Source organism: Gambusia affinis, linkage group LG11, assembly GCF_019740435.1.
Source record: "Gambusia affinis linkage group LG11, SWU_Gaff_1.0, whole genome shotgun sequence".
Taxonomy (NCBI): Eukaryota; Metazoa; Chordata; class Actinopteri; order Cyprinodontiformes; family Poeciliidae; genus Gambusia; species Gambusia affinis.
Genome location: NC_057878.1, coordinates 16321105 through 16344320, shown reverse-complemented (window position 1 = coordinate 16344320; position 23216 = coordinate 16321105). Strand labels below are relative to the sequence as shown.

The window sequence follows — 23216 nt, the reverse complement described above, 5'->3', positions numbered from 1 at the left end:
CTTAAATATACAAAATAGAGACAAGTGGTGTCATGGCAAGAGTGATGTAGCAAATCTTGACACAGATGAACACTTTTGATCCCAATACAGAATGGGAATGCTTTAAAGGGACAGCTATTGTCCTATTCAGCCTAATACAGTCTGGAAAGTGGGCTTGTAAACAAGCTGCATGATGCTGAGTCTTGGAGTTGCATATTGTAGGGTGGGTTGTTTTGTTACATTCCAGGTTACACCCTATTTTACTTTGGCTCTAAGGTCTTGTTATGCAACCCAAAAGGCCAGCTATACTCCCATTCCACAGTTTGATCTATGCAGATAGTATCTAGCTAATTACACAAATTATAGCATTTGGCATTTTGTTTATTTCTCTATTTCCAATTAATTTTACACATCATAGAACCAGAAGGAGGTAAAAAGTAGAAATAAAAAAAATACCTGATTCGACAGAAGATGAGTTGCTTGGTAATGTGTAAAAACTGTAATGAATATCTAGTGAATCCAATGAATGAATATTACATAATCATTCAGTTTTTTTCAAAGGATGTGGCCTGATGAATTTAATGACTTTGCATCTCCTCCTAGTTTTTGTCGTAAAATAAACCAGTTATGATGAAACCAAAACCTAGAAATATTCCCCATTGCAGGGAAACAAAAAACAATGGATTAAACACTCCTAAGAGTATGTCAAGTTTTTTACTGCTAAACTGTTGTCAACATCTCTTGTCAGTTTCACCAATGAGAAGAGGTGAAACGGAAAGCATGTTTGATTATTAGGTTATGTTTATGTATGTTTCCTTCAGTTCCTTTTCCTGAGACTAGATAGCAGAGCATTATTTTTTCATGGTAGCATTAAATCAGACTATACAGTTCCTGTTTTATTTCATGTACAATTATCCTAATTGTCTCTATTTGCTCATTTTAATGTGAGAGATAATTAATTACTTCATAGGGGTATTTGCAGTCATGGGAGTCCAACCTTTTAATCGTCAATGGCTGTTTGGGGCTCTGTGGGAACATGTGACAGTGGGAAGGTGGAACAGCTGCCCTCCCCCTCGCCTTGAGCTGAAACACGGGCGTGAAAAGATAACATCCTCCCCTGCAGTGGCCTACTGGAGGAATCAAGAAGTCAGGCCCATTCCTTGCTTGGCTAGACGGGGGCTGCTTTGTGTTGGAATGCCCCTCGAGCAGTTGCATCAACAAGAAGAGGGACCTGAAGGTGGAACCGGCCTCAGACCTGTGATCTGCTTTTATTGCCGAAGAAGCAGGCCAAGGGTAAAGCCTTTACTTTAATGCAAAGGGCCTCTGTTTTTGGTGTTCAAGGAGTTTTATGGACAAAGTCTCACTAGTTGATTCGTTTGAGGTTTAGGGATGAAATTAAAAAGCCCACCTTTCATAGCGATCCCAATCTCCTTAAGTTTGTTAAGTCTCACAAGGCGTGGGAGCCCCCTGCATGACCAGGCTGTGATACTTGAGGAATTTCTTTTGTTTTGTTTTTTTCTCTGTCACAGTACAGGTGGACTCTTCGGGGTCAGATATCATCTTTGTGTGTGCATATGTATTGCATATATATATATATATGTGTGTGTGTGTGTGTGGGTGAGAGGGTGTTTAACTCCCTCCGACTGCACAGTGGTGAGTGTAGGAGGGGCCATCTCCTCAGCCTGGGTGTGAGTCAACTGCCTCCAGTCAGAGTTGTCTCAGCTGAGCTGGAGCTTGAGTCAGAGAAGAACTATAAACATTTTTTTAATTTTTTTTTATCCATACAAGAAGGGATTTTGTTTGCTTACTGATATGCTCACAAAGAGATTATTTTTGGGATCTAAGTCAGGAATATTTTATCGGAGCTGTTGACAATGCAGGGAAAAGCTGGTAAAGCTCCAAAGAAGGAACTGGTCATTGAGAGCCCGCAGCAATACAAGAATCCAGCTGAGGCTGAGGTGGACTCAGTGCCGCAGGTGGTGGTAAGTACTCATTCTATGATTTAGTATGGTATTTATGAGTATTTGCTTTATTTTATTACATTTGTTCTCCTCTACTTGAACGTCTTTCAGCACACAGTGCTGCTGAAGTTAACCACAGTTATAAAGCACCTAAAGCAGGTGTCATGTGAGCATCTCACCTTTTTTTTTATCCGTTTCATTACCCACAATGCTGCCAGCTTGCATTTAAAAACTGCAATGCTAGCAACAGCTTTCAAGAAAGTTGAACTTTCACCAGCACTTTACTACCCACACAGAAAGAAACTCAGAGTTTGTTTTTATAGACCGTTTTTGCTTGTAAAAAACTTAATGCGGCTCAAAAGTCAGTGATGATGACAGTGATAATTTTCCTCTCCGTGATAAAGGTGTCCAGTGGTTGGGGCTCTGAAGAGTCACTCGAACAATCCCTGGCTGAATGTATCAGTTAGTAGAGGGGCACTACACAGCACCATTGTTTCATGCTGTGTAACTGATGGGAGGAGTAGGAGCCTCAGATAAACAGCTGCTGGATGTATGGAGGGATTAGAAGTGATTGCTTCAAACATTCCTGTTTTCTTTTCCTATTCCCTAAAACTTCTTGGCTTACCTTACTGAAGTGAACAATTTTTGAAATTATAAACATAAAACTTACCAAATAAACCACCCGCTGTGGCTGCTGGTTTAGGTTTGTAATCCTGCTGGAAGATGGAGAAAACAACACTGAGATTTGTTCAAGATGATGTGAAGTGTTTGCATTTCTTCAAGTATGCTTGCAGGTTTAATTTTTTTCTCATCTTCTTCCACATATTTAATGTTCCCTTCTATACCAACCTGCCTTAAGTTAAAGTTATCAAGTCTGCAAAATGTCTGACTTGACTTCTGGATCTCTGCAGCTCCTCCAGAGTTACCCTGGGTCTCTTGGCTGGTTTTCTTATTAATGGCCTTTCTCAAGCCTCTAAATGGAGGATGGTGGGCAGCTGTGTCTTTCTTGTGTTGTTCTTTTATTTTCTGAAGGTAGAATGAACAGTGTGTGATGACAGGTTTAAGTTTAGATATTGTTTTAAATTCATCCTGTTGCCCAACAGTATCCTTGATCTGCCTGCTGTGTTCTTTGGTCTTCATCATGCTGTGCATTCACCAGTGTTCTCTAATAAACCTCTGACACTTTCACAGAAGAGCTGGGTTGATACTGAGATTAAAACTATCTGCTACTTTCCTTTCAGTTTGAAATAATCCACCATGTCCCATTGGTCTATTATAAAATCCCTATGAAACGCACTTAATTTAGTAGTTGCTACATTAAAGTTTAGTTTGTCATCAAGAGTGCAGTGCACTTCAGTCTGTGGAAACAAACCTCAATATTTCTGTTATTTTGGTCTACATTGCCTCCTGAAATACTTTGTTTAAATAAGGGGACATCAAGAAGTTTGAAACTCATCTACTCACTGTGGTCGGGTCTTTGGTGAAGGAGAATGACACAGCACCTGAAAATGCATGTCCATTGTCTTACTCAGCGCTGAGTTTACTGAATGTTTGACCACTTGGAACCCCTGACAAAGCAATGTCAGATGAATTCTGTTCTGATGAACACAGAGTGAGAAGAAAAAAAATGCCAACAACAGAGCAGCTTTAGGAATTAATGATTAGAAAAGGTCAGGTCAGTTACATTTTGAGACATTTGGTGCTTGGTTTTGAGTCATGCAGACTAATTTTCAGTACCTCATTACTCTCACAGTTTGCTTTGGTGTCAGGGTGTTGGATGTGTATCCTTGTTTATAATCCGATCTTTTTTCTGTATTAGATAAACCTTCCAGGGTCCCTTCCATTTGATCCCTGATTTAGTTTTCTTAGTCTTGTGTCCAGAATATTGCTTTATTTGGATGCAAAACTGGGTGTGCCAAATGTACCTTAAACAACTTGTCTGATTGTGTCAGAAGATCTTGGAGGATTTTGAGGTGAGACAAAGTTTAGGACACATCTTGTCTTTCTGATATCATGAATTCCTTCCAGGCTTAGTGTATTACATGCAACAATCTCAGTGTCCATCTTTTCACCTTCCCTCCATGTTGATGCATAACTGCATCTGAAAGGCATACTTAACACAAGATGTTATGACTTAAAAATACTAGGAAACTCAATTATACCACAAATAGAGAACTGCCTTATATGCGAGACCTTATAGCACTGTTTTGGGTTTGTTTTCTTCTGATAGCAAGTCATGCCTGTTCTGTCAGCCCATTTTAAGCTCGTCAATATCCAAGACTCTTTCTCTGAGGTCATGCAAGATGTTATCAACTCCAGATGTGGAGGCGATGAGTGTTCCTTGCTGTCACTCTGCCCTGAAGTCTGCTTATGTGTCACTGTTCATTTTTCACTTTGCTGCCTCCCCGAGCTCTTAGGTTTTATCCTTCCGTCCAATCAGTCGCCAGTGTTGACAGCTTACTCTACAAGTAATGGCCTTCCGTATCTTTACAGCTTACAGAAGTCTGAAGCAGTATTTTAAAATGTCATACCTTCCTTCAAAATGAATGGTGTATTCAAAACTGTTGGCTAAAAGTGGATACATTTTTCTGATTGATTTTTGCCACAGAAAGTCAATGGTATTTGATTTGATTTGTGGAGGATGACTCGTCGAATGTAATTGTTTCCATGAGAGTACTGTTGCTCCCACAAAGAGTTTAAGCTCATCAAACCATCTCCCACTGGTCAAAAAGTTGTCCTTTTCTCTGCACATTTGGAGTCCTTACCAACTTATCACTACTTATCTGGAAAATAAACCACCGACATACCCAACATGACAGCATAATTGGTTTAGTTTCTGCAGCGTTTTAGTCTCTGTATGTTCTCTTAGTCCACAGTTTTTTTGCTGTGATTCCTTGTAGAGATCACCAGTATGACACCGAGGCTTTATTCACATCGCAATCCAAAGATATGATTTGGACAGATGCTCTAAAGGCTGTTTAAAGAACACAAGACTGGACTATGATTTGTGATCTGAAGACTTAAGCTGTAACTCAGATTGATCCTCACAAGACTTGAATTACTCTTACATTCCAAAGACTTGGGACTCAGACATGTCTCACATTCAGTTAAAAGATTTGATTTGACTGTTAATGGTACTCTTAAACCTTAAACTTTCACTCAAATAGGTGCTCTGAAGATTTCTGACCTATCTCAGTGTCCAGCAAAAGGGTGTGTTTGATTTATTATTGTTTATGGAATGTGAGCTTAGTAGTTCATAATGGTCTGTATCAGCTGTTGCTCAATAGTAATTACTACACAGATGACTCTGAAAAAGAATTATGTGTTAAATGATGGTTCATTTCAAGAAAAAATAAACTTAGCTGGCTTCTAACATTCAATTATGTTGCTACTAAACTAGCATAATTAAAATTGGATTTCTGACTCTTCAAAATAAAAGCACAACTTCTGACACTCATTCAGACATTCCACACTTTCCTTTGTTTTATAATTTACAGTGTAATAAAGCTTAAATCATATTTACTGCATAGACATGACAATTTTATATTTTAAATGGAGATTAACTACATGATTTCCTATTAATATTTCAAGTCCAGCTGCTATTCAGTGTGATATTTTGTAAAGAAGGGAATGTTGGAACACTGTGATAAACAGATGTTATTTACATTATTGCAAAGACATAATGTAAATATGTCTGTGCTATAAATTATTTTAAATTTGTGCTATAAATTTAAAATAATTTATAGCACAAAGCATTTAGAAGTTTAACAAAAAAACAAGAGGAAATCATTTTCTAACATTTTTTTCCAAATAGAGATTTTGTTTGTTTATATTTCTAATAGAGTAAATATTACACTTTATTGTTCAAATTAATTCCTAAGAATTCATCAGAGTACCTTTGAGTGATGAGTTAATGCCCTGAAAAAGGGAACATGTTAAATATACAATATAATTAATATTTGTTATCCATAAAGTTGTTTAGAAAAAGTAGACCATGAGCTTAATTTGGACAGAATGATTTGTGAACTTCTCTGCTTCAGTGGAAGTTCTACATATTTGGTTAGAATGCAAATGCAGTTGTTTGTATTATAATTCCTAGAAAGATCATTTTCACTGTTTATTTTGTATCTTTTCAGTCTCTGTTATTAAGTTTGCCACATATTTTGTGAGGCCTTTTGGGTGCCTACAATGTATCTTTATATTAAGCAGCAAACTAGCTGAAAAGAGGTTTGACTCTTGAAAAGTTTAATGTGTCACAGACATTCATATTTGGCAGTAAACAGGAATGTGTGGGTCACACCTCAACAATTTCTCAATCTGTATTGTTTGTTTAATCATTGTTGATGCCAGTCAGAGGTCTGCAATGTAGGTCCTTGATCGTTGTCATCTCGCTAATGAATCTGTTTCAAAATATTCCACTAATTGTGTTTTCCAGGTAAAACCAAAGGTGATTGAGCCGCTCGATTATGAAAATGTGCTGGTGCAAAGAAAAACACAAATCCTCAGCGATGTTCTCCGTGACATGCTGCAGTTCCCCCTGGAGGACTTTGAGGTGGGTTTAACGCTGTTTGATAATCACGTTTGTACTGACTCTGGGTGTAAAGATAAATCCAGTGAACAAAACGTTTATGGCTTTGGCTTTTCAACTGCATCTGGAATTTTTATAAGTTCAGAAAAAAATATATAATGAATACCAAGTTTACATCAAATGCATTTTTTTCTCTGTTGTAATTCATTCTAGGTTTCACAGGTCAATATGTTGCACATTTTGAGACAGAACTGATATGAATTTCTCCAGTTGCTCAGAAAAGATGTAAAATAAACCTTTTGAGACAGAAGCTGATTGTTTTCCTTCATGGTTTGTGAAACCTATAGGGCTACCTGGTTTTGGAGGAAAAAAGTATAAGAACAGTCACATGCCCTCTGAAAAATTGAGCAACTAAGACTTCATTTTGACCCAAAGTAATCTGATCAATCTCTAGAAATCATTACATGCTGTCTAGTCTCACTAAAAAAGTTGTGAAAGTTATGAACAGTTGGTCTGTTGGGCAGCAGTGAAACAGATGCTAACATTAGCAGCTACTGGTTAGCCAGTCACAATATTGTCAGATTCAGGGTCTCTGCCTTAAACCAATTACTTTTACGGCCAGACCCGTAATATTAGCTTAAGCTTTCTTCACCAGATAGTCATATGTTGACAGCATCAAGATAAAACTTTGAGACAGTGCTCACTTTGATGACAAATATCACTAAATATAGTGTGATATTATTACAACCCTAAACTGACTAATAAATCTGGCTCTTGTTAGTGGGAAACAAAATTTAAACTGTAATAGTGATGACAGTTTAGTGCAGCCCATGTGTGTTATTCAGGGAGCCTTTGTTTATGTTGAGGTTATGCAGCACTATGAAGAACTTGTTATGATCATAATCTAATTATAATGATGAGTCTAAAAAGGATGTATTCTTCTGGTCTTGCCTCAACCTATTTCTACAAGATTTTGCACCTGCACTCCCATTCTTGGTCAGCTGAGTAGCTGTTGTAGGAGCTGCCCCTAGGCTGCAGCTCATGGGAGATCAAACCTTTGCTCCCACATAATGAATTGCTTTGCTGCTGCACAGAAAAGCATCTTCACAAGCCATTTATAAATCTGTTCTTGGGGGCGTGCTGTGGTGGCGTAGGGGATAGCGCAACCCACATTTGGAGGCCCTTAGTCCTTGACGCGGCTGTCGCGGGTTCGATTCCCGGACCTGGTGACATTTGCCACATGTCTTCTCCCCTCTCTTTCCCCCTTTCCTGTCAGCCTACTGTCATATAAGGGACACTAGAGCCCACAAAAAGATCCCCTGGTGGGGAGAAAAAAAACAAAACAAATCTGCTCTTAAGACCTACATCTTTTTTTTAGCACTTGTCCCTGTGTAAGTTTCAAATTATATGTTGATTTTATTTCTACATTTTATCATTTCACTTGTTGTTCTCGTTTGTTTTAATCAGTGTTTTTTTGCTTTGTTTTGTTTGTTCAGCACTTTGGTCAGTGCCTGCTGTTTTTAAAGTGCTTTATAAATAAAGCTGGCTTGGAATGGTGAATGCCCATTATAATGTTTTTCTAGAAATATATTTCCAAACCATAAAAATTATTTTTACTTAACTTGACTCTTTTGTTGTGCTTGTTAGCATTTATAGTGCTTTTCCTGGCCCGGGTGGGGCTGTGTTGTGAATACTGGGTGGACTTTTCCTTTTGTTTATTTCTCTCTGTGCTCTAGCATGTTAGGGGCAAAGGACCATCTGTTAATTAGCTCATTCTGTCCATTATGTCAACATTATCTCGATCTGCACCGTGCCGAATTCACAACCTCTCACTGTTTCCATGCTCGTGGAGATGGAAAATACTTGATGGAAATCGGTCCCAGTGCTAGTACCTCAGGAAATGGATGTCCTTCCTCAAGAGCAACAATGAGATGTACAGTGTGTCCTCAAGTCTGAGCCCAACTTCTCTGAACCCCTACTGCACAGTAAAGGTTTTAAAGAGTCAGTCTTTTCCTGGTTATCTATACAATTTCCTCCAGAGACATGAGTCGTTGCGTTATTCTTCATGAAGACTTTCATATCTAACAAAATGTACCTCGGGTTAAGGAGCAGGAAGTGATAATTACTGACAGTATATCTTACCAAATGATATAAGAAAGGAATTAATATTTGTTTCTTTCTTGGATTTTACGGTTTCCAAATAAAGCTTCTTAGATGATTTAGCATCACCTGCCACTGTAAATTAAGGATTTCTTATTTTGGCCCAAGTAGTTGATGCAGATTATCCCTTTTTATTGTTCTATAATACGATTTAGCTTTAATGTTAATTTAATAGGAAAAGGAGTATAAAAATTCAGCAAGCAGTCAAAAATATGACAGAATCTTTGTATTCCACAGTATTTTGACCACATGGAAACAGTCTGGACACCACTGGTCCAGATCAGTCCAGAAGCAACATTTTGAGATAAAAAGTTACTCTCTAAAACAGGGGTGTCAAAGTCAAATGGACGGAGGGCCAAATAAAAAATTTAGCTACAAGCCGAGGGCCGGACTGATCGAATGTTCATTGAGATTTTTTTAAATGACGCATTTGGTCTAGTGCAGCGGACCGGCCCAAGCCTTCGTAGATTTCCTGCGGACCGGGAGGAGGTGCGTGTTGTGAGGATCGAACGGGGAGAAGTGCGCGTGTGAGGATCGAGCAGAGTGGCGTGTTGTGAGGAGTGCAACGCGTGTTGTGAGGATCGAACGGGGGGGGGGTGCGCGGGTGTTGTGAGGATCGAGCAGGAGGGTGTGCGTGTTGTGAGGATCGAACGGGGGGGGGGCGTGTTGTGAGGATCGAACGGGGAGGGTGCATCTCGCATTTTTACAGACGGGGTGCCGGCTTGCTGCGGGCCGGTTCTAATAATAAATCAAGATCATCCCAGGGGCCGTAGAAAATCTTCTCGCGGGCCGGATGTGGCCCGCGGGCCTTGACTCTGACATATGTGCTCTAAAAGATATTGTTCATTTAAACTGACTTTCAAAATCACTGTGATTATTATGCTTTTTGTCTGAGTGTTTACGAGTTTGAGACATGGGCAGCTGAGTGCCGAGTGACAATATAGCTTTGAGTTTGTTTGCCCACCCTGTTCTCGTGAAGATAAAATGCCAGTGTTACAACCGATGCGTTGTCAGAGAATGACAGGTGATTCTGACGGAGGAAAGAAAAACATACTGAGGCACGGTGATTGAACTTAACATCTGTTCCTGCTGGCCCACCCTCTTGTTCAGACAGGACTGTTGGCGTTTCAGCATGGAGATTTTACCGCTGAAATTATGTAGAAAACCACTAAGTTCATGATGTGAGCATTGTAAGAAGCTGCAAAACTACCTGAAAGAGCTCCTTTGTTTTGTTCTAATCCTGTTTTAGTCTTGGGAAACACATTTTCCAAACTGGTTCATCAAGCATTATTTGCTGTTTTTTGTAAAATAAGACTTATATCGCCTCAGTAGACTCTGATGGCCTTCTGTTGTGCCCTGATTGAGTAACAGTCACTTTGTTTACATTTCTTGAGCCTGTCTTTTCCCACCTTAGTCAACATGCAGCACTCAAATATAATCTATTCACTGATTCTTTTGATTTTCCTGAACAGGCTGAAAATCTGCTGATTCTGTACATCTCTTACAAACACCTTACTTGCATTTAACTCAACTCGCTCCATTGGTTGTGTTATGTCTTTGCTCAGAATAACAAATAGTTTAGCTAAAGTCTGGAATGTGAGGTCAATAATATTCCAACTCAAATGTTTAAGGATTCTTTTTGACCCCAGCAATTATTCTGGGGTCATTCAAGAACAGAAAGCCGGTTTAAATGCTTCCTGTTACCCTTTTACCTATATGCTTGTTTATTTCTGCTTCCTGCATTGTAAAGATTAGAATCTTTGCAGGAAACTTTGCTACAAGCAGGAAGAGGGATTGACAGGTTTTCTTAGGAGAGCTTATGGAATTTCTTTCAGTTGACACAACCAACACTTTTTACAGCACATAATTTTATGTTTTGGTTTGTGTGGAAGACAAAGACGCATTTTTTTGTGTCTATCATTCAGGTCATCAATGACTCATGACTTGTCCATGTTGGAAGAGTGTTTGCTTTCACCTCAGGCACTTCAGCATACCTTGGAACTCCACACTTTAGCAACAAAAGCTGATGCGACTTGGAGACAAAGAATCCTCAACTTAAAATGTATTACAAGCCTTAAACTAGATCTCTCTTTTTTTTTTAATACAGGTACAACTTGAGCAATGATCCAAGAAACACCAGCATGTTTCTATTTTACTAAGTTATTTATTATTCTGTGTTTAGGATTAAGGAATATTTAAATGTCAAAGGCTCAACTACAAAACTAAAAGTGATACTGTCGTTTCACCCTGTTAGTAGTAATCAAAGTCCTGGGATAGTTTTAAACATGATTGGATTTAATGTTTGTGAAACACAACCTTTTTCAAATCTACAGGCCTTTCACTTCAAAGTCTACAGTGTTCTCATAAAACAAGTAGTTTGCTACAGACTGTACTCTTTCTTAATAAATGTCTCCGGGCCCTTGACACATGACTAATAAATTGCTTCCCACTGGATTTGATCATTCAGAAGTTGATCTAATCTCAAATGCCCAATAATATTTGCAAGAACACCCATAGCAACTGTGACTCATTTAAATCATAATTCTGGGCTTTCTAAATGAAAATGACATCCTGCTGCTTTTGTTAAATTGCCAGTATTACAGTGTTAGTGGAAGGACTTCTGTAATTGATTCTTTAACTCTTTTTTTTTTCCCTCACAGATTTCAACTTTGAGGCGCCATGGGAGAACTCTGTATCCCACAGTGCCTGAAAATGCTGAGAGGGAGGCCCAGAGCCTGTTTGTCCAAGAGGTAAACTTATTTCACAACAAAAAGCAGCAAAATCAGATCTCAGCCAGTTTATTCTCAAACTGCCTCATTAGGAGTTAAATGTTACCGAGTCATTTCCATCTCATTTGTCGTGCTATTGTTTAATTTTTCTTCCAAATGCCCAAAATTCTACCAACCAAATAATTTAAAAATGGTTGAACCTTCTTCCATGCATGCTATTTGTGAGCAATTGTTGTCAACCAGTGTCCATATTAGCTAGTTCTGTCAACATAACAGTCTAGCCGGAACTCAAGAACTACTTCCTTTCCTACTTCAAAATAAGAGTCTCAAGCGGAGCAACAGAGTGTCAGTCTTAAAGAGCCCAAACTGACGTCTTTGATTCAAAATGATTGTTTTTTCTTAACTTTGTGAGACATTGGTCACATTGTCCCAACATCGACTTACACCACTGGCCATTGGAATTTTAATTGTCATCTGTCCAGAAGGTGTTGACAAGAAAGGAAGCAAATATTTTCTTGTCTGTGATGGATCTTGTCTAAGCTTGCAATATCCAGCTCTTCTCAAGTCACATTAAAGTCATGAAGTAAAGTGTGTTAATCATTCGCTTAGAGCTGACCAAATCTCTAAAATCTAACCACTAAGACCATACACAGCGCTGCTACTCCTTTAAAGAGCCACATAGCAGCTGCGTGCTGACAGTCCACCTTCCAGGTCACAGGTCAGCGATTAGAGAACAGCGTGTATGAAGTCATGAAGATACCAAGACACAGCTCGAGTGTTGTGTGACATCACTCAGACAGCTGCACAGATTGAAAGCTTCTTTGTTTCTAATTCGTCTCCTGTTCAGGTTACGTTTCGTCTCCCAGCAGGGGCACTTCTTGTAACCGCCACGCATTTCTGCTGAACAGATACCTTTGAGCTGCTCCTATCACTGGCTCTAACAATGAACAGATGTCCACTTTCCAAGTAAACGGGGATAGTGATACACTCCCTGCCGAGGCATGGTCAGACCGAGGTGGAGTCACCACACACTCCTTTTCCGCTAATTTTCTGAAGAATGTTGTGTTGAGATTTAGGTTTTTTTTTTCGGTATCTGTGGAATTTCAAGGCAAAAGTTCACTTTGAGGTTGTCATCTTGTCAGTATCATTTTAGTATCAAATTCAATGACTGTAGGTCAGATAACATAAAAAAAATTAACCATCTTGTGCAAAAGGTTTACAAAGCCAAGAATAAAGACACATTTTAATAACAGAAATAAGCATAAACTATTATTCTACAGCAGCTCTGAGATTCTGTCTCACATCTGTGTTGTGGATCACAGACCTTCCATTTAAAGATGCTGAGAAACTGTTTTCTATAATTATTTAATGCAATTAAGTCATTTATTTGTAAATTCATATATAAAATCTCTTGTCTGAAGGACATGAATAATGCAGTGTCTTCATTCAGACACAGAGCTTTTGTGAGAAAAATTGCACCTGTCACATTTCTCGACGTCAGCAGGGAGAGTTGCCTTTAACAGTCTGTGTGACTCCTACTTTAGCAGTAATATACGTTCACTGGTCCATGTTCGGTCTCCTTGGTAACCAACTGCTGAGCTGGCAAGGTGATGGTGGGAGTCTCCATCAAATTTTCTGTGTGGCTTTAATGTGGACAAGCTCTACTGCACCATCAGGACACAATGCATTGAAAAAAATAAGAGAAATCAAACTTTTGTCAGAAAATGTCTGTCCAAAAATGCTCATTGGTAATGCAAGAACTCCTCAGTGTTCTATAAATTGAAACCCCCTCTGACCAGAGATTAAAATGGAGATTCTCACCTTACTGTAAATTTTTATTTGCCTAAATAAGAGCTTGACTGCAAGGCTTTTAGCTGGGAAACTGTTTTAGCCTTTTTTTTTACTTGTTACTATTAAACTCATTGGTAGCCTCGGTGTAAAAACATTTAAGTCAGATCCCAGAACCTGAATACTTTAATTTAGGTTTTCAAGTTTCATTTAACTCAACTGTCTGCAGTTATTTCCTAATTAGTAAGTAGGGTCCACCACTGTGTAATTTCATCCTAGTATAAATAGAGGTTTTCTTGGAGAACATTAGTGAACAAACAGCATCATCATTTAAAAGGAACACAGAGCATATATTAGAAATAAGGATGGTAAACTTGTTTCATCCTGCAACGCTGCAGTTTGTGTCATTTTATGGGGTACAGACCACTAAACAAAGTCCCAGTAATTGATCTCCAATGTCTCCGCAGTGCATTAAGACCTACAAGTCTGACTGGCATGTGGTCAACTACAAGTACGAGGATTATTCTGGGGATTTTCGACAGCTTCCAAAGTAAGTCAGCAGTTTAAATCCTCAGCTCTGCAGTGAGTAAAGTTAACTTGTCCTACATTATGACATCAGTATGAGGGGAGTAATAACACGTACTCGATAACACATAGATGCCAAAGTTGTCATCTATTTTCATCTGCTGCCTTGGGTGCTTTGGAAAAAATGCTGTGTGCCCTAATGACAAGGAAACACATATGTTTAATTTACGTGCAAACCAGTGTTTCCTTTTTGTTTCATGCAGCTCAGCACCATTTCTAAAATACAGCCTTGTGGAAAACACCCTCATTGTCAAGAGATTGTGTCATCAACAACAATCTCTTCCCTGAAGAACATATATTTTACTGGTAGTGTGTTAGCTGATAATGTCCTGCACACTGTAATGATTGCCAAATTTTTTGTTGCTTCACTCATTCTGGGGAAATTAAAACAATGCTTCACGACAGAGATCGCCTGTTAAATCTCTGGCACTGTTTCCGTTAATGTGAAGTTAGCACTTGGCAACTTTTCATTTCCTAGTTTCCTTGAACCATTACTGTAAATGCTGCATTTATATCATCCTGGACTTTCCATTTACAATGTTAACTGGTGACACTCTTGAGAAGGGTTTTCCAAATATAGTGTATTAAAATAAGTCAAAGGTTAAAAATCTTCTCAGTCAAAACACAATGCGTTTGAAAAACTTACACAAGCGAAAGTGTTGCTTGATCAAACTCAATTTTCATCTGTTTTTACAGCAAAGTACCCCGGCCTGAAAAACTGGCGGTTCATGTGTTTGAAGTGGATGAAGATGTTGATAAAGAGGAGGTGAGTTCATGAACTTTATTTTTATTTTAGAATTTTTCCTTTTAAGTTTGCTTAAGTTTGTATTCTAGAAAAGCTACTTTTATTTAACTGTTTGAATTGGACAAAATATAGAAAAGTAAAAATCACAGGAAAATACAATTTTCTTACATGACAAATCGCCTTGATTATTGTGACTGCTTTCTTGTCCATCAGTCTTAAGTTGTACTTGTCCCTTAAAGGCAAGATTGAAATGGTTTCATATCCTGGAGAGGAAAAAAGAAATAAACTGATCATTTCTGCCAATTTTTCTGCATTTCATTATTTTGGGGAAAAGTAAATGTCACTTCACCCTTCCGGTTTCATATATGACATTGTCTCATTTAAAATATTTGCTTATTGTTTGAAATAGGAATAATGAATTTAACATAATGAATTCATTATGTCGTCATCCACAAGTGGTAGTGGTGATTTCATTATAGAAATGCTTGGGCCACGAGGATGTCATTGTGCACTTTGAAAAAAGACTACTCTGAAAAAAAAACTGCGAAAATATTAATTATGATTTATTTATGTTTCATACTTTAAGGATTTTTAGCTTTTCCGGCTCCACGATATTCTATTAGTTTTTTTTAAAACCTCCTTTGTTGGTACATTGGTATCACATATTTGTAGTTTTATTATTTATTTTTTATTAAAAAATTACATCAAGCTATCTTGAAAAGATACCTTTCCCTAAATATGGCATTATTTTTTTCTCTGTGTGAAGTAAAACACAATTTTTTGCCTCAGAGTTGAACTCAAAGGACTAGAATTAAGTGTATAAAATATTTGTTGCTGGATCAGAGGCAGATTTCGGAGCGTCAACATTCATCTCTCTTCATCTTCTTCTCATTCATGTGTGACAGAGGGGATGTGTGCTCCTGCGAAGATTAAATGAATATAATTGTTGTCTTTGGAACGGCTTGTGAGTCTGCAACAAGGAGGCTAATAAGTCACCTGACAAACCCTCAGATCTTGCTGGGAGTGTTTAAAGCAGCAAAGATAATCCTAAACTCTTGTTGAAACAAGTGTTTTCTGAAATAATACAAGGTTACCGACTGCTTTGAGAGATGTATCGCAATTATCCTGACCTTCCTCCACACCCCAGTTTTGGTGTTTGTTTTTTTTCAGTTATACAAATTATGGGTTACATTAAAGATGTAAAAATTTCTGGATTGATTTATGTCAAATTTTTTTATTTTATTTATTTTTTTATACATTTTTTTAGCAACATATAAGCCATATATTTTAATGGGGTTTGTGTATACATATTTTATCCACTCTATAACTGCGTATGTTAGAAATCTGCAACATTTGTTGTCCATCTCTCTCCTGTGTCCTCAGTTTGGCCTTAGATCTCGAACGCTTTCTGTTTCTGTGTTAGTGGTTAAAGGCTGTCACTTTTCTGCCTCTATGGTCTGTACTTGTGAAGGCTGTCTAGACACAGATGAGATCAAACAGGCTTTGACCCTTTCCAGCTGCTTTTCAGCGTTCGTCAGTCCTCCACAATGAAACTGTGAGAAGACAGTCAGCACTTTTAAAATCCCCTTTTGTTTTACTAGACTGAGAAAAGGAGAAAAACTGACATTGGATCAGAACAAATGACATCTTGAAAGGTCATTTACTTTCCTTCTCATGAGAGATTTCTAGAAATGTGGTTCCTTACTGGAGCCCTTTAATGCAGAAACGTTCTAACTGCAGATGAAGCAGGGCTGATATAAACCAGGACAGATCTTCTATCACTGCTCTACTAATTGGTTTATTTTTGCAGACGATGAAGCAAAGCAGGTCACAGTCTCTTGTGTTCTGGTCATATGTGAAACTGTGATTTCATCCCACACATGATAAGAGTGTGGTGTAAAATGGCCCGGATTTGTATGTTTCCTCTCTGAAGTTGGGGAAGTGTATTTGTTTAAAAAGTCAGCGTTTGTTTTATGTCTTTGTGCCTGCTTGTTTTGATTGAGACAGATCGGCAAAGCGCCGACTCTCTGTGTCTTCTCAAAGCAGTAGATGAAAGTCTTTGCACACACCAGGACCATGGCAGGGTCACTAATTAGTGACATGATCTAATTCTTATGAAGCTTGAATGCAAAAAAAGTCCAAAGTTCTTAAAGTAAAATTTTTCTCTGGTTTTCTAAATAAGTAGGTGTCTTTAGTAATTATATCGACATTCTAAGCTGCATTTCTGAACTTTTTTTTTGTCTTATATTTTCTTTATGTCTTGTAGGACACTGCCTCCTTAGGATCCCAGAAAGGGGGCATTTCCAAACACGGCTGGCTGTATAAAGGGAACATGAACAGTGCAATCAGTGTCACCATGAGGGTGAGAAAACAGTGATGAAAACTTTCAAAGCTGGCCTTTTTGGGCTCTTCAGAAAAAGTTTAATAAGAGAAACTTTGCTGACAAAGAATCTTAATGCTGATTTAATACCTGCTTAGAAATTCTGACAATAATCATCGTGGAAAGTTTTCTTTTTTTTTGGTCCTAGTTAATCACTGTAATGATTCCTTTTTTAAGCTCGGGAGTGCAGTTTTAACCAGGATTTATTTACGTAAGGGATAATGTCTGATAGGGTGCCTATTTTTAGGAATTAATGGATGAAGTTAAGCAAACAGTATCGTAGTTTCCAGTAATGTTGCCTTTACAACAATATTGTCTTGCATCTGAATCCTGGCCAGTGCCTTTCTGTTTGCATGTTTTAACACTGCATGCATTGGTAATTTCCAGATACCAGATAGCGGTACATAAGCATTTAGGTCAGGTTAATTGGCTGACTAAACTGTGCGTATGTGTGCATGCATGCCAGTCTTATACAAGTCCCCTGCAGATATATTTATAGTTACTGTACTTTTTACATATTGCAACCATAAATTTCAATGCATTTTATGTGGGATTTTACACAATTACACAAGGCTTTATGGTTTCCAGTGTGGTGTGCATTTATATGCAAGCTCTCTCTACCCAGAAAACCCTGAGAAACATTAAAGTGCCTAAATGGTAATGACAAATTGTTTGTGGATGGATCTACAAATACAAACGAGACAAATGAACAGAACGCAACCTTTTCTTTTCTGCTAATTGAGACCTGAAGGTTGTTTCTCTCCATCATTTCAGTCGTTCAAGAGGAGGTATTTCCACCTTACGCAGCTTGGGGATGGCTCGTACAATCTAAACTTCTACAAGGACGAGAAGATCTCCAAAGAGCCAAAAGGAACCATTTTCCTGGATTCCTGCATGGGTGTGGTTCAGGTACGCTCTGAATTCTTGAGGTCATCTCTGGCACAGAGACCCTGATTGTTGAGGCTTGCTGAACCCGAATGACCGTTTGCGTGTTTTCCCAAACAGGATATCCATGTTGGCGCCGTGTTTGCTAATGACGTAGCCCGATCCCGTATGGGGGATTTAAAAGCCTGACAATACATGCAACCATTCTGGAAATTTCCTCATTGCAATCCTCAACAGGATTAGCTTGAAGCATGAGTTGCAACAGACAAAGCTGTCAAAAGACGTTGTTGACAGCTGCTGAAGAGTATGCATTTTCATGAAAGCTGAGCTCTCTCCTCCCCAAGGTCGTGTTTTTCTGCTGACGCTCAGCCAGTGAAGCAAGGTGAATGCTGAGGCCTTACTTCCGAGCACTTTCCTCTGGCCTCTCAATCAATTTTGTGCTCTTCCAACTGCTCATATGGAGAAAAAAATTATGTGGACATTATCACATAGCTGTCATCACAGTTGATGGAAAGATTTACCTGTCAGGAGGTCAACTGGATGATTGGGATACAATCATAAGGGGGAGCAGCACTTTGGTATTATCTTTAAAATCTTCAAGATGCTTAGAGCTTTTATCTTTGTGACCTATGTTAACTTGACCTTCCTTTAAGTTTTCTTATAGCAACAAAATTGTATTTATATCAATATTTGGCATAGAAACAAAGACTTAAACATCTGAAATGAAAATAACCTGTGAAAAAGCAGAAAAATAACCAGAAAATCAAAGATTTAAAATTCTTTTGACTATCTCCTTTCTGTTCGGACTCCATTTGAATCACTCTCAGAAAGAACCATCACATCAGCCATTAAGTGAATAATGACCTCTCTAAGAACACTGGAGAGTTCTTAGAGAGGTCTTCTGGAGTGTATCAAGTACAGATGTATTTATCGTTACGTGCATTGGAGTGTGAAAATTCACAGATTGTTTGAGCATGCACAAAACTTCAGTGGTGAAATTGTCACACCTCAATATTGTGGTGGCATCATGCCTGAGCATTGGGTGCTGTGTGGAAATAGCCTGGTCACAGGTGTGGCAGCTTGAGCGTGACATGTAGATCTGCATGGTGTTGTTATCAGATAATCTGAAGCAGTAGTGATCAAACTCACTCTATGCCAAGACTATAACATAATCACACCCTTAGCAGGCCGTTTATGCTCCAAGTAACCTAGCTTGCTCAGTTCATATTTCTTGTGTTTTTCCAAGCAAACATCAGAATCACATGTCATTGAGCCACGGCCCACAGCCGTTTCCCAATAACTTGCTCCATGAGTAGACCTGCAGATGTTTATGTTGCAGCTGCAATGGCATGTGAGATGACTTCATACTGCTCTTCAAGCTGCTCCAACACTTTGGAAAGCATCAACCATTTGCACAAAATCACATTAGATTTTTCCTAATACGTGGGTAGTGATCTCTGCTGACCAAGTCTGAGCTATAAATAGGTATATAATGCAATCTATCAGAGCATTTTGTTTTCTTTTTTCTTATTTATTTATTTATTTTTAATCAGGGACACTGACTGATTTGTGTGGCTGTGTTGTCTAAAAAAATTAGATGAGTCTTTCAACTTATAGTGTTCATCCTGATTATGGCTATTATCCTAGTTTTATTTTCATCCTAAACACCCCCTCATTATTCACTCTGCCTGCCATTGACTGTTCCTCTCAGTCACTCCCACTCTGTTGTTTTTACTGTTCAGACAAGTAAAAGAAAATGACACAGAATAACAAACACCAAAGTGTTAACTTTAATGAGACAGCTTCCCCCAATCCTTTAAAGACTCCTAGCTAGTTTATTGAAATTCATAATAAATATCTGACCTCTGCAGAGCTGTCATGTCACAAACAAACTGCAGCTGCTTTGGCCCCAATTGCTTCTGAAAGAGCTGAAACTGAGAACTGTTAAAAGCCTAAAATGGGGCAGTGACATCACTCTTGGTGGCTGACTGAGGTCACATTTTGGCTGCAGGTAATTTTGTTTTCTGTAGTTGTGGAAGGTCGGTGCTGCACTGTTGTTTAGCTCCAACGCATTTCACCTGTAGCCCACATTCCTTCAAAGCAAGACTCACCTCTCGCTTATTTATGTAGAGAAATTGTTGATCCTGTAAACTGTGTGAACATTTAGTAAATTTATGAGCTTACAAAGCAAAGAGAGAGCAGTGAGGATGAGGGGAGGTATTGAAATGAACCAGCCATGGTTTAAATCATAAAAATAAACGTCTTCTGCCTTTTGCTGACTGGATAGGAGTTTAATATTTGGATTGGAGCTGGTAATAAAACATTTCACCTCACCCTACCCTGCAAGTTTAAGTCTGTTATCTGTGCAGAGTATTTCTTACCATTATTATCTTTTTCATGTTTTCTTTGCATTATCTGTGCAGAACAACAAAGTTCGGAGGTTTGCTTTCGAGCTGAAGATGCAGGATAAGAGCACGTACCTGCTGGCTGCAGAAAGCGAAGCAGAGATGGAGGACTGGATCAACATGCTCAACAAGATCCTCCACAGCAGCTTTGAGATTGCCATGCAGGAGAAGAGGAATGGAGACATTCATGATGGTGTGTGTGTGTGTGTGTGTTTTTGATATAACAATGAGTATTATTTTGTATCCACGCAAATATTTAACCTGACAACTAACAAAAAAAGTAGCTTTTTATGATAACAGTGATCAAAAGTATGTGAATGAAGTTAGTGTTTTATTTAATTAAATCAATTTTGGTGGGGGAATTATACTTTGTTTCCATGATGAATCTTTAATCAATCAGTTTCTAAGCAAAATCACTTTTGCTTTTGAAGTTTCTGCTGTCAGAAATGAGAAAGATGAAGAAAGTCAGCACTTTCTTCATCTTACCAAAATGCAACAATTTTCAGCCTTGCACTTGGAAATTGAGACATATTTCTGACCCCACAGCAACAATTTCAAAATTGTTGCATTTTGGTATAATTGCCTTTAATATTGTAGTACAGGAAGACAAATAATAGAAATTATTTTCATATACCTGTATTATTAAGTATATCTCAAAATCTAACACGAAATCCCATTTAAAGTTTGGCAGCCTTGGTTGATATTTGTCCTTGTTTGTATTTGTTCTTCTTTGTTTTCTTCATTCTCTTAGCTGATGAGTACAATGTTGCATAACCATTGACACAATGTGACCCTGAGTTATTTACATGATTATTAAGCAGCCTTTATTTCCTGGTTTGTTCCTCATTAGTTTTTATGTAACAAGGCTAATTATGCTGCCCAACTATTATCACTATTAGATTAGACCTTCAGAGATGCTGGATGATGATGATTTGTTATGAGCAGCTTCCACAAGTCGTGGCACTCATCTCCTCTGTTTCCTAGTAGCTTTTCTAATGTATGGTGTTGTTGGAGATGTAGTACCAGACCACCCAGGCTTCTAATGCTCACCTCCCGTCTCTTCGGAGGCTTAGCCTTGCAAGAGAGAAAAAGCAACTGCCTTCCTGCAGAATGCGCCACTAATCTTTTTAACTCTTCAGCTTTTATTAATTATCCTGTGCTTTAGAGAAAGAGGATTGGGGGTCATTGAGGTTGAAAATATCTGGGAGGGCTTTTTTTGTAATATTCCTCTGGGACTTCCAGAGTCTCCCTTTAAGTCCCAATTCCACAGCTTCCACAGCTGAATTAGTATTTACTAAACCTTAACATGTCAGGAAATGATTATGGGGGATTCACTTTGCCATCTCGGTGTTCGATATTTTTTATTTTTTATTTTTTTTAAACATCTACTGTGATTTATATTTTCTTATAGATGATGATCTTGGAAAGTCAGACAGTTCTTCTGGCAGCCTGGATAGCTTTCAGGTAGGTCCTACTTGTGCATTCAGCACAACACTTCTGGTACTTTTTAAAAAAGCAAAGAGAGAAACTCTTTTGCCACAAACATGTGTTTTCATTTGGGATTTTGGGATCAAATTCCTGAGTTTGGCGGTGATTCATGTGTTTTTGTAGATCTGATCAGACGTTTAAAACAGACCTCCATATTTATTGGAACCTCCCATGAACTTGTAAAAAAGCTTAACATAAATTTATATTTTACTGCAATAAGGCAGTCCCATCACATACAGAAAGCAGAGTGGTGTAGCTACTCTGCTTTCAGCCTCGAGTGAAACAAGCTACTTCTCTGGTCTTGCAGAGTATGTATATGCCTTTACATGTTTTTTTGCAAAAAGAACTTCACATTGGGCCTGGAGTAAAACAGAATAGAAACAGCTGATGCCCCCTGTTAGGTATGATTGAAGGTGCATGATGCAGCAGGTCTGTTTTTCCTCCAAAGGTTTTGGAAACCATAATAATATGCAGGGGATGACAAATAGCACCAAAGTGTGTCATTAAACACCAAAACTATTTATGTAAAAGGGTTTAAAAATACTGACTCAAAGGTCACCGTCTTTTCATCTTAGGATCCCATTCAGTGTCAATGTTTTACTGTGCCTCCAAACATTTTCCTGTCAAAAATTATCGAACAAAAAGGAAAACAGACAATTTTTTAAAAAATCTGTTAATTTAGAAGCATCCAAAGGCATGCATACTGAAAAGAATTTAGATTCAGACATTTGAAGGAAAAAAAATCTGGTGCTGTTATTGCACTCAGTACTGCATAATAGAAAAAACACATGCTTTTAGATGTGGAAACGTATGGGTGAAAAGAGTGTGATTGGTGACACTCTGCTCCTGAGGTGGATGCTGGCACCACATCAGTCTCGCCACCAGTCCTCATGTCATCTGTTATATATGAAGCCTCACTTCCAGCTGGGTGCAAATGGCAACAAAATGTTCTAAATGTAAAACCATCTGGGCATGAAACTTTGCAGTTTTTTTCTCTGGTTTAGGCACTGTTTTGTTCCCTTATAGAGCACTAGAGATATTGAGTCAAGAATGAGGAGTGAAACCAGACTGAAGCTGTTCACAGTGGATCCAGACACACAGGTAAGGTTCGGCATGTTTTCATAATGAAATTCACATGTGAAAAAGTATGATTTCAAGATAAAGGATCAAACTTGCCAATGCGCTGTCTGCAGAAACTGGACTTCTCAGGAATAGAGCCGGATGTTAAACAGTTCGAGGAGAAGTTCGGCAAGCGGGTTCTGGTCAACTGCAACGATCTCTCGTTCAACCTGCAAAGCTGCGTGGCAGAGAACGAGGAGGGGCCGACTACAAACGTAATGCTTTAGAGTTCAGAGCTGCCTCTAAGTTACAAATATACCACTGAGATGAATGAAGTGGTTTGCCAGAGCAACCCTCAGTGCTGTAAAGATAGCAACCAGGCTGTTGGCTCAGGAATTTATGATGAAATCTGAAGTCTTGCTATCCCTCCTGGAAATTGTCCCTCCATTGAAGTCTCTCTCCACACACATAAAAGAGGAACTTTGATTTTTGTTAATGTAAACAAAATGTTTTCCATCAACCCA

The 23216-nt window shown here is 38.5% G+C and overlaps 1 protein-coding gene across 29 annotated transcripts in view; it reads left to right on the top strand.

Moving 5' to 3' along the window:
- The window catches only part of LOC122839614 (dedicator of cytokinesis protein 9-like), a 75565-nt gene that overhangs the window by 26217 nt on the left and 26132 nt on the right, over positions 1–23216 (top strand). For 21 of the 29 annotated variants that reach the window (XM_044131388.1, XM_044131366.1, XM_044131393.1 and 18 more), the window contains exons 2-11: positions 6376–6492; positions 11289–11378; positions 13613–13695; positions 14427–14496; positions 16742–16837; positions 17630–17764; positions 20164–20338; positions 21557–21609; positions 22660–22734; positions 22827–22967. In XM_044131388.1, the coding sequence (XP_043987323.1) occupies positions 6376–6492; positions 11289–11378; positions 13613–13695; positions 14427–14496; positions 16742–16837; positions 17630–17764; positions 20164–20338; positions 21557–21609; positions 22660–22734; positions 22827–22967 (1035 nt within the window). Of the gene's footprint in view, positions 1–1596; positions 1962–6375; positions 6493–11288; positions 11379–13612; positions 13696–14426; positions 14497–16741; positions 16838–17629; positions 17765–20163; positions 20339–21556; positions 21610–22659; positions 22735–22826; positions 22968–23216 lie in introns of those variants that run through there. The other 8 variants (XM_044131389.1, XM_044131368.1, XM_044131390.1 and 5 more) reach the window with 6 other exon arrangements.